At 48.2% G+C, this 12,652-nt stretch overlaps 1 protein-coding gene across 2 annotated transcripts in view; it reads right to left on the bottom strand.

Moving 5' to 3' along the window:
• The window catches only part of iqgap3 (IQ motif containing GTPase activating protein 3), a 37,588-nt gene that overhangs the window by 6,474 nt on the left and 18,462 nt on the right, over positions 1–12,652 (bottom strand). For both annotated transcript variants that reach the window (XM_079893835.1, XM_079893834.1), the window contains 11 exons: positions 11,932–12,102; positions 8,921–9,004; positions 8,758–8,829; positions 8,608–8,677; positions 8,035–8,243; positions 7,799–7,951; positions 7,470–7,633; positions 7,104–7,328; positions 6,576–6,716; positions 5,952–6,036; positions 5,493–5,725 (listed from right to left, as the gene is read on the bottom strand). In XM_079893835.1, the coding sequence (XP_079749961.1) occupies positions 5,493–5,725; positions 5,952–6,036; positions 6,576–6,716; positions 7,104–7,328; positions 7,470–7,633; positions 7,799–7,951; positions 8,035–8,243; positions 8,608–8,677; positions 8,758–8,829; positions 8,921–9,004; positions 11,932–12,102 (1,607 nt within the window). The remainder of the gene's footprint in view (positions 1–5,492; positions 5,726–5,951; positions 6,037–6,575; positions 6,717–7,103; positions 7,329–7,469; positions 7,634–7,798; positions 7,952–8,034; positions 8,244–8,607; positions 8,678–8,757; positions 8,830–8,920; positions 9,005–11,931; positions 12,103–12,652) is intronic.

Genomic DNA, 12,652 nt, shown 5'->3' with positions numbered 1-12,652 from the left:
GAAGTGTGTAGAGAACCAAGTACGCATAGAACCGAGAGATGAGACGGGAAGTGCGCAGAGAACCGAGAGATGAGACGGGAAGTGCGCAGAGAACAGAGAGATGAGACAGGAAGTGTGTAGAGAACCGAGTATGCAGAGAACCGAGAGATGAGACAGGAAGTGCGCAGAGAACCGAGAGATGAGACGGGAAGTGCGCAGAGAACAGAGAGATGAGACAGGAAGTGTGTAGAGAACCGAGTATGCATAGAACCGAGAGATAAGACAGGAAGTGTGTAGAGAACCGAGTATGCATAGAACCAAGAGATGAGACGGGAAGTGCGCAGAGAACCGAGAGATGAGACAGGAAGTGTGTAGAGAACCGAGTATGCATAGAACCGAGAGATAAGACAGGAAGTGTGTAGAGAACCGAGTATGCATAGAACCGAGAGATGAGACGGGAAGTGCGCAGAGAACCGAGAGATGAGACGGGAAGTGCGCAGAGAACCGAGAGATGAGACGGGAAGTGCGCAGAGAACCGAGAGATGAGACGGGAAGTATGCATAGAACCGAGAGATAAGACAGGAAGTGTGTAGAGAACCGAGTATGCATAGAACCGAGAGATGAGACGGGAAGTGCGCAGAGAACCGAGAGATGAGACGGGAAGTGCGCAGAGAACCGAGAGATGAGACGGGAAGTGCGCAGAGAACCGAGAGATGAGACGGGAAGTGCGCAGAGAACAGAGAGATGAGACAGGAAGTGTGTAGAGAACCGAGTATGCATAGAACCGAGAGATAAGACAGGAAGTGTGTAGAGAACCGAGTATGCATAGAACCGAGAGATGAGACGGGAAGTGCGCAGAGAACCGAGAGATGAGACGGGAAGTGTGTAGAGAACCGAGTATGCAGAGTACCGAGAGATGAGACGGGAAGTGCGCAGAGAACAGAGAGATGAGACAGGAAGTGTGTAGAGAACCGAGTATGCAGAGAACCGAGAGATGAGACAGGAAGTGCGCAGAGAACCGAGAGATGAGACGGGAAGTGCGCAGAGAACAGAGAGATGAGACAGGAAGTGTGTAGAGAACCGAGTATGCATAGAACCGAGAGATAAGACAGGAAGTGTGTAGAGAACCGAGTATGCATAGAACCAAGAGATGAGACGGGAAGTGTGCAGAGAACCGAGAGATGAGACGGGAAGTGCGCAGAGAACCGAGAGATGAGACGGGAAGTGTGTAGAGAACCGAGTATGCAGAGTACCGAGAGATGAGACGGGAAGTGCGTAGAGAACCGAGAGATGAGATGGGAAGTGCGCAGAGAACCGAGAGATGAGACGGGAAGGGAAGTAAGCAGAGAACCGAGAGATGAGACGGGAAGTGCGCAGAGAACCGAGAGATGAGACGGGAAGTGCGTAGAGAACAGAGAGATGAGACGGGAAGTGCGCACAGAACCGAGAGATGAGACGGGAAGTGCGTAGAGAACCGAGAGATGAGATGGGAAGTGCGCAGAGAACCGAGAGATGAGACGGGAAGTGTGCAGAGAACCGAGAGATGAGACGGGAAGTGCGTAGAAAACCGAGAGATGAGATGGGAAGTGCGCAGAGAACCGAGAAGGGAAGTGCGTAGAGAACCGAGTATGCAGAGAACCGAGAGATGAGATGGGAAGTGCGCAGAGAACCGAGAGGGGAAGTGCGCAGAGAACCGAGTATGCAGAGAACCGAGAGATGAGACGGGAAGTGCACAGAGAACCGAGAGATGAGACGGGAAGTGCGTAGAGAACCGAGAGGGGAAGTGCGCAGAGAACAGAGAGATGAGACGGGAAGTGCGTAGAGAACAGAGAGATGAGACAGGAAGTGTGTAGAGAACCGAGAGATGAGACAGGAAGTGTGTAGAGAACCGAGAGATGAGACGGGAAGTGCGTAGAGAACAGAGAGATGAGACAGGAAGTGTGTAGAGAACCGAGAGGGGAAGTGCGCAGAGAACAGAGAGATGAGACGGGAAGTGCGTAGAGAACCGAGAGGGGAAGTGCGTAGAGAACAGAGAGATGAGACAGGAAGTGCGTAGAGAACCGAGAGATGAGACGGGAAGTGCGCAGAGAACAGAGAGATGAGATGGGAAGTGCGTAGAGAACAGAGAGATGAGACAGGAAGTGTGTAGAGAACCGAGAGATGAGACGGGAAGTGCGTAGAGAACCGAGAGGGGAAGTGCGTAGAGAACCGAGAGGGGAAGTGCGTAGAGAACAGAGAGATGAGACGGGAAGTGCGTAGAGAACCGAGAGATGAGACGGGAAGTGCGTAGAGAACAGAGAGATGAGATGGGAAGTGCGTAGAGAACAGAGAGATGAGACAGGAAGTGTGTAGAGAACCGAGAGATGAGACAGGAAGTGTGTAGAGAACAGAGAGATGAGACGGGAAGTGCGCAGAGAACAGAGAGATGAGACGGGAAGTGCGTAGAGAACAGAGAGATGAGACGGGAAGTGCGTAGAGAACCGAGAGATGAGACGGGAAGTGCACAGAGAACAGAGAGATGAGACGGGAAGTGCACAGAGAGATGAGACGGGAAGTGCACAGAGAACCGAGAGATGAGACGGGAAGTGCGTAGAGAACCGAGAGATGAGACGGGAAGTGCACAGAGAACAGAGAGATGAGATGGGAAGTGCGTAGAGAACAGAGAGATGAGACAGGAAGTGTGTAGAGAACCGAGAGATGAGACGGGAAGTGCGTAGAGAACCGAGAGGGGAAGTGCGTAGAGAACCGAGAGGGGAAGTGCGTAGAGAACAGAGAGATGAGACGGGAAGTGCGTAGAGAACCGAGAGATGAGACGGGAAGTGCGTAGAGAACAGAGAGATGAGATGGGAAGTGCGTAGAGAACAGAGAGATGAGACAGGAAGTGTGTAGAGAACCGAGAGATGAGACGGGAAGTGTGTAGAGAACAGAGAGATGAGACGGGAAGTGCGTAGAGAACCGAGAGATGAGACGGGAAGTGCGCAGAGAACAGAGAGATGAGATGGGAAGTGCGTAGAGAACAGAGAGATGAGACAGGAAGTGTGTAGAGAACCGAGAGATGAGACGGGAAGTGCGTAGAGAACCGAGAGGGGAAGTGCGTAGAGAACCGAGAGGGGAAGTGCGTAGAGAACAGAGAGATGAGACGGGAAGTGCGTAGAGAACCGAGAGATGAGACGGGAAGTGCGTAGAGAACAGAGAGATGAGATGGGAAGTGCGTAGAGAACAGAGAGATGAGACAGGAAGTGTGTAGAGAACCGAGAGATGAGACAGGAAGTGTGTAGAGAACAGAGAGATGAGACGGGAAGTGCGCAGAGAACAGAGAGATGAGACGGGAAGTGCGTAGAGAACAGAGAGATGAGACGGGAAGTGCGTAGAGAACCGAGAGATGAGACGGGAAGTGCACAGAGAACAGAGAGATGAGACGGGAAGTGCACAGAGAGATGAGACGGGAAGTGCACAGAGAACCGAGAGATGAGACGGGAAGTGCGTAGAGAACCGAGAGATGAGACGGGAAGTGCACAGAGAACAGAGAGATGAGATGGGAAGTGCGTAGAGAACAGAGAGATGAGACAGGAAGTGTGTAGAGAACCGAGAGATGAGACGGGAAGTGCGTAGAGAACCGAGAGGGGAAGTGCGTAGAGAACCGAGAGGGGAAGTGCGTAGAGAACAGAGAGATGAGACGGGAAGTGCGTAGAGAACCGAGAGATGAGACGGGAAGTGCGTAGAGAACAGAGAGATGAGATGGGAAGTGCGTAGAGAACAGAGAGATGAGACAGGAAGTGTGTAGAGAACCGAGAGATGAGACGGGAAGTGTGTAGAGAACAGAGAGATGAGACGGGAAGTGCGCAGAGAACAGAGAGATGAGACGGGAAGTGCGTAGAGAACAGAGAGATGAGACGGGAAGTGCGTAGAGAACCGAGAGATGAGACGGGAAGTGCACAGAGAACAGAGAGATGAGACGGGAAGTGCACAGAGAACAGAGAGATGAGACGGGAAGTGCGTAGAGAACCGAGAGATGAGACGGGAAGTGCACAGAGAACAGAGAGATGAGATGGGAAGTGCATAGAGAACAGAGAGATGAGACAGGAAGTGTGTAGAGAACCGAGAGATGAGACGGGAAGTGCGTAGAGAACCGAGAGGGGAAGTGCGTAGAGAACCGAGAGGGGAAGTGCGTAGAGAACAGAGAGATGAGACAGGAAGTGTGTAGAGAACCGAGAGATGAGACAGGAAGTGTGTAGAGAACCGAGAGGGGAAGTGCGTAGAGAACAGAGAGATGAGACAGGAAGTGTGTAGAGAACCGAGAGATGAGACAGGAAGTGTGTAGAGAACAGAGAGATGAGACGGGAAGTGTGTAGAGAACAGAGAGATGAGACGGGAAGTGCGTAGAGAACAGAGAGATGAGACGGGAAGTGAAAGGAAGTGTGTAGAGAACCGAGAGATGAGACGGGAAGTGAAAGGAAGTGTGTAGAGAACCGAGAGATGAGACAGGAAGTGTGTAGAGAACCGAGAGATGAGACAGGAAGTGTGTAGAGAACAGAGAGATGAGACGGGAAGTGTGTAGAGAACAGAGAGATGAGACGGGAAGTGAAAGGAAGTGTGTAGAGAACCGAGAGATGAGACAGGAAGTGTGTAGAAATTAATTTTATCACAAATATTCGAATCCCGACCCCTATGTCTCGCACTCACCTGAAGCGTGTGAGTGTGTGTGATGTACTGGTTGAGAGCGTGCACTCACCTGAAGTGTGTGCGTGAGTGAGTGTGATGTACTGGTTGAGAGCGTGCGTGAGTGTGTGTGATGTACTGGTTGAGAGCGTGTGTGAGTGAGTGTGATGTACTGGTTGAGAGCGTGCGTGAGTGTGTGTGATGTACTGGTTGAGAGCGTGTGTGAGTGAGTGTGATGTACTGGTTGAGAGCGTGCGTGAGTGTGTGTGTGTGATGTACTGGTTGAGAGCGTGCGTGAGTGTGTGTGATGTACTGGTTGAGAGCGTGTGTGAGTGAGTGTGATGTACTGGTTGAGAGCGTGCGTGAGTGAGTGTGATGTACTGGTTGAGAGCGTGTGTGAGTGAGTGTGATGTACTGGTTGAGAGCGTGCGTGAGTGTGTGTGTGTGATGTACTGGTTGAGAGCGTGCGTGAGTGTGTGTGTGTGATGTACTGGTTGAGAGCGTGCGTGAGTGTGTGTGTGTGATGTACTGGTTGAGAGCGTGTGTGAGTGAGTGTGATGTACTGGTTGAGAGCGTGCGTGAGTGTGTGTGATGTACTGGTTGAGAGCGTGCGTGAGTGTGTGTGATGTACTGGTTGAGAGCGTGTGTGAGTGAGTGTGATGTACTGGTTGAGAGCGTGCGTGAGTGTGTGTGATGTACTGGTTGAGAGCGTGTGTGAGTGAGTGTGATGTACTGGTTGAGAGCGTGCGTGAGTGAGTGTGATGTACTGGTTGAGAGCGTGTGTGAGTGAGTGTGATGTACTGGTTGAGAGCGTGTGAGTGTGTGTGATGTACTGGTTGAGAGTGCGCACTCACCTGAAGCGTGTGTGTGTGTGAGAGATGTACTGGTTGAGTGCGTGCAGGTGAGCCGAGTCCCCGCTGAAGTGTTTGAGCGCTGCGCTGTGTTGAAGGATGCGAGCGATGGAACCCAGAGTCCGGCGCTGACCCGGAAGAAGAGCAGAACCGGCGCCGAACTCCACAACATCAAACCCGTCAGGAGCCACGACAGCAGGGTTCATGTAGCGATAGTAGATGAGGTTACCCACGATCTGATCACACACACAATCATCTTTTCATTTTGTTTTTAGAAATACATATTTAATTTTCTTTACTAAAAATCTTAAATCTTTATATTAAAAAGATGTGTATACACACATAATACATATTTTATGATCAAAAGCATTTATTTGTAGAAATGATTCATTTAAAAAAATAAAGACTTTATATTTTTAGGAATTATACATAATATGACAATCTGAGGTTTGAGAAATGTACCTTGTACAGCTCGTCCTCACTGGCCTGAGGAAACTTCTCCTGCAGGGCGTCTCTCAAAACCTTAGCAGTGTAGCGCAAACCATACCTGTTTAAGACACACACGCACACACACACACGCACGCACACACACACACACACATGCACACACACACTTAAGATATAAAATCAGCCCTAAAAAAAACAAATTTAAAACAACAAAACCGTTATCATCATCTAATATTCAGTCCCATCAAGAATTGACAGAACTTTTATGCAGCCCAAAATTTACTGCAACTTTTTTTTTTTAAATTGTCAATCAATAATCGGTATGAAATTAGCATTAGTAACAGTAAGAATTTAATTACCTGTAATTTTTTTGTGCATAATTACTGAAATCGATTGTGGTCAGTTTGCATTAATTCTTTGCAGGTAATATTGTATTCTAACAGTCACAATGACAATTCAGCTTTGATCACAGGAATAAATTACACTTCACTATATATTCACATAGAAAACTGCTGTTGTAAATCATAACAATATTTCACAATTTTCTACTGTATTTCTGACCAGAAGAGACTCACTGTTTCATAAACATCTCTAACTAGACCAGGAGTGTATATATGTGTGTAGGCATGACACACTTACGGTAGTTTGTGTGTGTTGCTGGTGATGGCGTGTAACACGCGCTCCGTGAGGTTCTTCAGGTTTGTGATGGAGATGTTTAACCTCTGCTGGACCTCCGAGTGACTCAAGGCCTCCTCGACGCTCACCTCATATGGTAAACAACTAAAACACACACACACAGCTATGTATTTCAGAAATGTACATATACAAAATCACACTTAGCAAAAAATATCTTAATTTAAATATCTTAATGTAATATTTATAAGATCTCATAAGAACTCTCTCATACAGGAATGTGTTCTATTGATTGCAATTCACAACCTCACCACTAGATGCCGCTAAAACTTACACACTGCACCTTTAAAAACTACTCAAAAACTACTGTTAAAATATGTTTTGTTATTAATGATCATGTTCTAAAGAAGAAAAAAAGAATAAATTTATTCATTCATTCATTCAAAAATATCACGTGTAATATTGTTACCATAATTTTTCTGAGTAAGTAGCACATAACATTTTTTACAGTGTTCCTATAGCGTTCTCACGGACCTCTTCTGGCCGGTCTGGCTCTCGGTCTGGTTGACCCAGCTCTTGTAGATCTCCACGGGGTCGGTTCGGATGTTGAGGGCCCGGTCCTGCAGAACCTCTCTGATCGCCGGACCCAAGACGTCCTTCAGCGCGTTCTGACCGCGAGCGTGACGGTAGAAACTCACCAGCATCTTGATGACGGTGGGGTTTCCGGTGACCACTTCTTGCGGACGGTCCACCTTCACACTGCACACCAATTAACATGTTTGATTGATTAAATTAATGACTGATGGAAATAAATCAAATTCCAATGCAGATCAATTCACTAAAGGAATGATTAATGTGATGTTCGCTTATTTGCACGCGCGTGTGTGTGTGTTCTCGTACCTGATCTCGTGGCGTAGCGCGGCAGTGAAGAGTTGCAGCAGAAGGAAAGCCTCCCTGCAGTCGGAGCCGTAGTTGAAGAGAGTGAAGATCACCGTCTCCATGAAGCTGGTGCTTTTATTCTGAGGCATCAGGAAGATCAGCTGAGCCAGATACAGCGGCTGGGTCTACACACACACACACACACACACACACAGAGAGAAAAAGGAAAAAAAGCACAGAAGGTTTTGTGTGATGGGTAGGTTCGGTCAGGTTAGGGTGTCTCTGTGTGTGTGTGTGTGTGTGTGTGTGTGTGTGTGTGTGTGTGTGTGTGTGTGTGTGTGTGTGTGTACCTGCAGCAGGTAGAACAGGTGCTGATAGGCCTCAAGTTTGTCTCTCTTCTCTTTACTGAGAGCTTTCAGGCCCTTGTGTTTGTCCAGAGCCATCATGTCACTCAGCTGCTCCTTATTCTTCTTCGTGAGCTTCTTACAGTGAGACACCACCTCCTACAGACACACAGAGACAGTCAGACAGAGAGAGAGGGAGAGACAGATGAACAGAGCCGTCGTGTCTCCGCTGGTTGTCTGACCTGTAGCGTGACCCGGTTCCGGACCAGCAGGCCGATCTTCAGGTCCATGAGGTCCAGGTCGTGCTCCTGCTGTCTGTTGGCCCGGATGGACCTCACCACCTCCTCCCTGAGCCTCAGCAGCTCCGCCTCCTGACGGATGTCAGCGTCTCCACACTCCAGCAGGTGCGCGAACTTACACACCACGGCCAGCGGCGGCGCGCTCGAGTGAACTGCAAACCAGATGTTTTTAATCTTCGCTATTGCTTCAGTGCAAACGAACAAGCGCTGTTATGTGTAGCGTAGTGACGAGTGTGTTCAAGTGCGCCAGATATGAGCAGATTCTGCGCAATACACTGAATTTAATATATATGATGACTCACGAGTATTTGTGCAGATTTGTCATACTTGAACTTCTCCAGCAAAGTGAGTAAACATAATCAGTAACACGCCAAATTAGCCAGTGATTTGACAGCGTTACTCGCCACGGTTGATTTTTACTCGCATTCGGGGGGTGTTCATGTCAAACCCTGGTCACAAACACTTGAACGGTACTATCAAATATAGTGATTGTGAAGTTCATCATCAGTGACTGACCCAGGAGGCGATACTCCTCGCGGGCTCTGCTGGCTCTGAAGAACGCCTGGATCCGGATTATAGCTCCAACCTGACGGATAAATAAACACACAGATGAACACACACACACACACTCATCATCATGATGCCGGACGCATGCGTGACCCTCACATGTCTCCTGAAGTAAGCGAGCCGGGCGAGATAGTTCCTGCGGGCGAGCCACATCTTCACTGCGGCCTGGATCTGAGAGCACAGAGAGTCACACGTGAGTCCACACACACACGCACACGCACACACACACACACACACACACGCACAGACGCGCGCGCTTTACCTTGAGGACGGCTCTCCAGTTCTGGTACAGATACTGCAGTCTGCGCCGGTATTCTCTCTGCTGTCTGTATCTCCTCCAGTGAGACTGATGACACAAAGTATCATAAATCATTACAGGTGCAACAATGTTTCAAAACTGAGACACTATGTATCGTGCGTTGTTCACCCAAAATTAAAGATTAGATTTAATTTGGCATCAAATATGGTAAGCCAGGAAAGTTTGAGCTAAAGTTTCACACATTTGAGCTAACTTATTATTAACCAATTAAAAATAAAAGTACATTACTTAAAACTTTTTTAATGTATGTAAAAAGTCATAAAAAAAGACAATTCTTAAGTTCTCAATTTCTCACAAGTTTTTTTTAATCTCACAATAATTAAGACTATATAATGATTATCAGAACAATTAAAATACACAACACAGAATTTCTGGGGGGGGGGGGATCATAGAAATTATTTTTTGTTGTTTTTATGAATACAATTAATTATGTTTTTCATAATTAAAAAGTTTTTTTTTTTAAATACTTAAAAGTATTTCATTGAGCCGTAAACATGTAATTTTATGTAAACTTTTAATAAATTGTTAAATTGTTCAAGATTCATAGTGTCAATTAATTAGATATGCTTTATGAGTAATAAATATAATATAAAATATTTAACCACATATTTTGTGGTTTAAATTTCAACCACAAAACTCCTTGAATCCATTAAAAAAAAATTGTGTGTATTCGTGGTTTAAGTGCAGCAAAAGTCTTGGACTTGTTTTAATTTTTTCAACAAAACAAAGTAAATACCGGGTCAAAATTGCCTGAGGGAAGGATGAGGTTACATCAGTCTAGTCTAATCATCAAGTCTAAACATGTAGATTAGCACACTGGTTCTCCCATGAACAGCATGTGGAGATGTTGAGGGTCAGGTGGGTCTCACCTGTATGGTGATGACGGCAGGAGTGTGTGTGTGTTGAGGGTCAGGTGGGTCTCACCTGTATGGTGATGATGGCAGGAGTGTGTGTGTTGAGGGTCAGGTGAGTCTCACCTGTATGGTGATGACGGCAGGAGTGTGTGTGTTGAGGGTCAGGTGGGTCTCACCTGTATGGTGATGACGGCAGGAGTGTGTGTGTTGAGGGTCAGGTGGGTCTCACCTGTATGGTGATGACGGCAGGAATGTGTGTGTTGAGGGTCAGGTGGGTCTCACCTGTATGGTGATGACGGCAGGAGTGTGTGTGTTGAGGGTCAGGTGGGTCTCACCTGTATGGTGATGACGGCAGGAGTGTGTGTGTTGAGGGTCAGGTGGGTCTCACCTGTATGGTGATGATGGCAGGAATGTGTGTGTTGAGGGTCAGGTGGGTCTCACCTGTATGGTGATGACGGCAGGAGTGTGTGTGTTGAGGGTCAGGTGGGTCTCACCTGTATGGTGATGACGGCAGGAGTGTGTGTGTGTTGAGGGTCAGGTGGGTCTCACCTGTATGGTGATGATGGCAGGAGTGTGTGTGTGTTGAGGGTCAGGTGGGTCTCACCTGTATGGTGATGATGGCAGGAGTGTGTGTGTGTTGAGGGTCAGGTGGGTCTCACCTGTATGGTGATGATGGGAGGAGTGTGTGTGTTGAGGGTCAGGTGAGTCTCACCTGTATGGTGATGATGGGAGGAGTGTGTGTGTTGAGAGTCAGGTGGGTCTCACCTGTATGGTGATGATGGGAGGAGTGTGTGTGTTGAGGGTCAGGTGGGTCTCACCTGTATGGTGATGACGGCAGGAATGTGTGTGTTGAGGGTCAGGTGGGTCTCACCTGTATGGTGATGACGGCAGGAATGTGTGTGTTGAGGGTCAGGTGGGTCTCACCTGTATGGTGATGATGGCAGGAATGTGTGTGTTGAGGGTCAGGTGGGTCTCACCTGTATGGTGATGACGGCAGGAGTGTGTGTGTTGAGGGTCAGGTGGGTCTCACCTGTATGGTGATGACGGCAGGAATGTGTGTGTTGAGGGTCAGGTGGGTCTCACCTGTATGGTGATGACGGCAGGAGTGTGTGTGTTGAGGGTCAGGTGGGTCTCACCTGTATGGTGATGACGGCAGGAGTGTGTGTGTTGAGGGTCAGGTGGGTCTCACCTGTATGGTGATGACGGCAGGAGTGTGTGTGTGTTGAGGGTCAGGTGGGTCTCACCTGTATGGTGATGACGGCAGGAGTGTGTGTGTGTTGAGGGTCAGGTGGGTCTCACCTGTATGGTGATGACGGCAGGAGTGTGTGTTGAGGGTCAGGTGGGTCTCACCTGTATGGTGATGACGGCAGGAGTGTGTGTGTTGAGGGTCAGGTGGGTCTCACCTGTATGGTGATGACGGCAGGAGTGTGTGTGTTGAGGGTCAGGTGGGTCTCACCTGTATGGTGATGACGGCAGGAGTGTGTGTGTGTTGAGGGTCAGGTGGGTCTCACCTGTATGGTGATGATGGCAGGAATGTGTGTGTTGAGGGTCAGGTGGGTCTCACCTGTATGGTGATGACGGCAGGAGTGTGTGTGTTGAGGGTCAGGTGGGTCTCACCTGTATGGTGATGATGGCAGGAGTGTGTGTGTGTTGAGGGTCAGGTGGGTCTCACCTGTATGGTGATGATGGCAGGAGTGTGTGTGTGTTGAGGGTCAGGTGGGTCTCACCTGTATGGTGATGACGGCAGGAGTGTGTGTGTTGAGGGTCAGGTGGGTCTCACCTGTATGGTGATGACGGCAGGAGTGTGTGTGTTGAGGGTCAGGTGGGTCTCACCTGTATGGTGATGATGGCAGGAGTGTGTGTGTTGAGGGTCAGGTGGGTCTCACCTGTATGGTGATGACGGCAGGAGTGTGTGTGTGTTGAGGGTCAGGTGGGTCTCACCTGTATGGTGATGACGGCAGGAGTGTGTGTGTTGAGGGTCAGGTGAGTCTCACCTGTATGGTGATGACGGCAGGAGTGTGTGTGTTGAGGGTCAGGTGAGTCTCACCTGTATGGTGATGACGGCAGGAGTGTGTGTGTTGAGGGTCAGGTGAGTCTCACCTGTATGATGATGACGGCAGGAATGTGTGTGTTGAGGAAGTGCAGACGCTCCGTTAGCTTCTGTCGCAGGAGAAACCCTCGCATGCGCGCCTGCATCTGCTGAACCAGCGTCTCACTGGCCTTCCACTGCACATCTCTGCTGTGGGCCGAGGTCACGTGACTGCACACCGCCTGCAGGGAGCGAGACACACACACACACACACACACACACACACACACACACACACACACACACACACACACACACACACACACACACACACACACACACACACACACACACACACACACACACACACACACACACACACACACACACAGCTCTGGGGTGTGTAACTCACTGCTTCACTATCATAGTACGATGCATCATGCACACTATTCAAGAATGCCACTTTAAATCTCTCGACAAACTAAAATACGTAAATTACATTTGTGTGTATTTTTTTATTTTATTTTTATTTATCAATTTACAATATAGCACAACTATCAAAACAATGGAAATATTCTACATTAAGCAGCATCAGAGTATACATATCTGAAAACATATACATCAACAAATCCAGTTTCTGATAGCAAATTAAAACTGAGGTAAAATAACAGGACATAAATGGTCAGTATGAATACAATGGATAATAGTAGGTCCGTAAAAATATTCCAGGTCTCTAAGAAGATGTGGGTTTTGTTTTTTAAACTGTATGTTAAATATTCCATGTTTAGTGTG

This window comes from Squalius cephalus (genome assembly GCF_949319135.1).
Source record: "Squalius cephalus genome assembly, chromosome: 15".
NCBI classification, from domain to species: domain Eukaryota; kingdom Metazoa; phylum Chordata; class Actinopteri; order Cypriniformes; family Leuciscidae; genus Squalius; species Squalius cephalus.
This window is presented reverse-complemented; position numbering and strand designations above follow the sequence as displayed.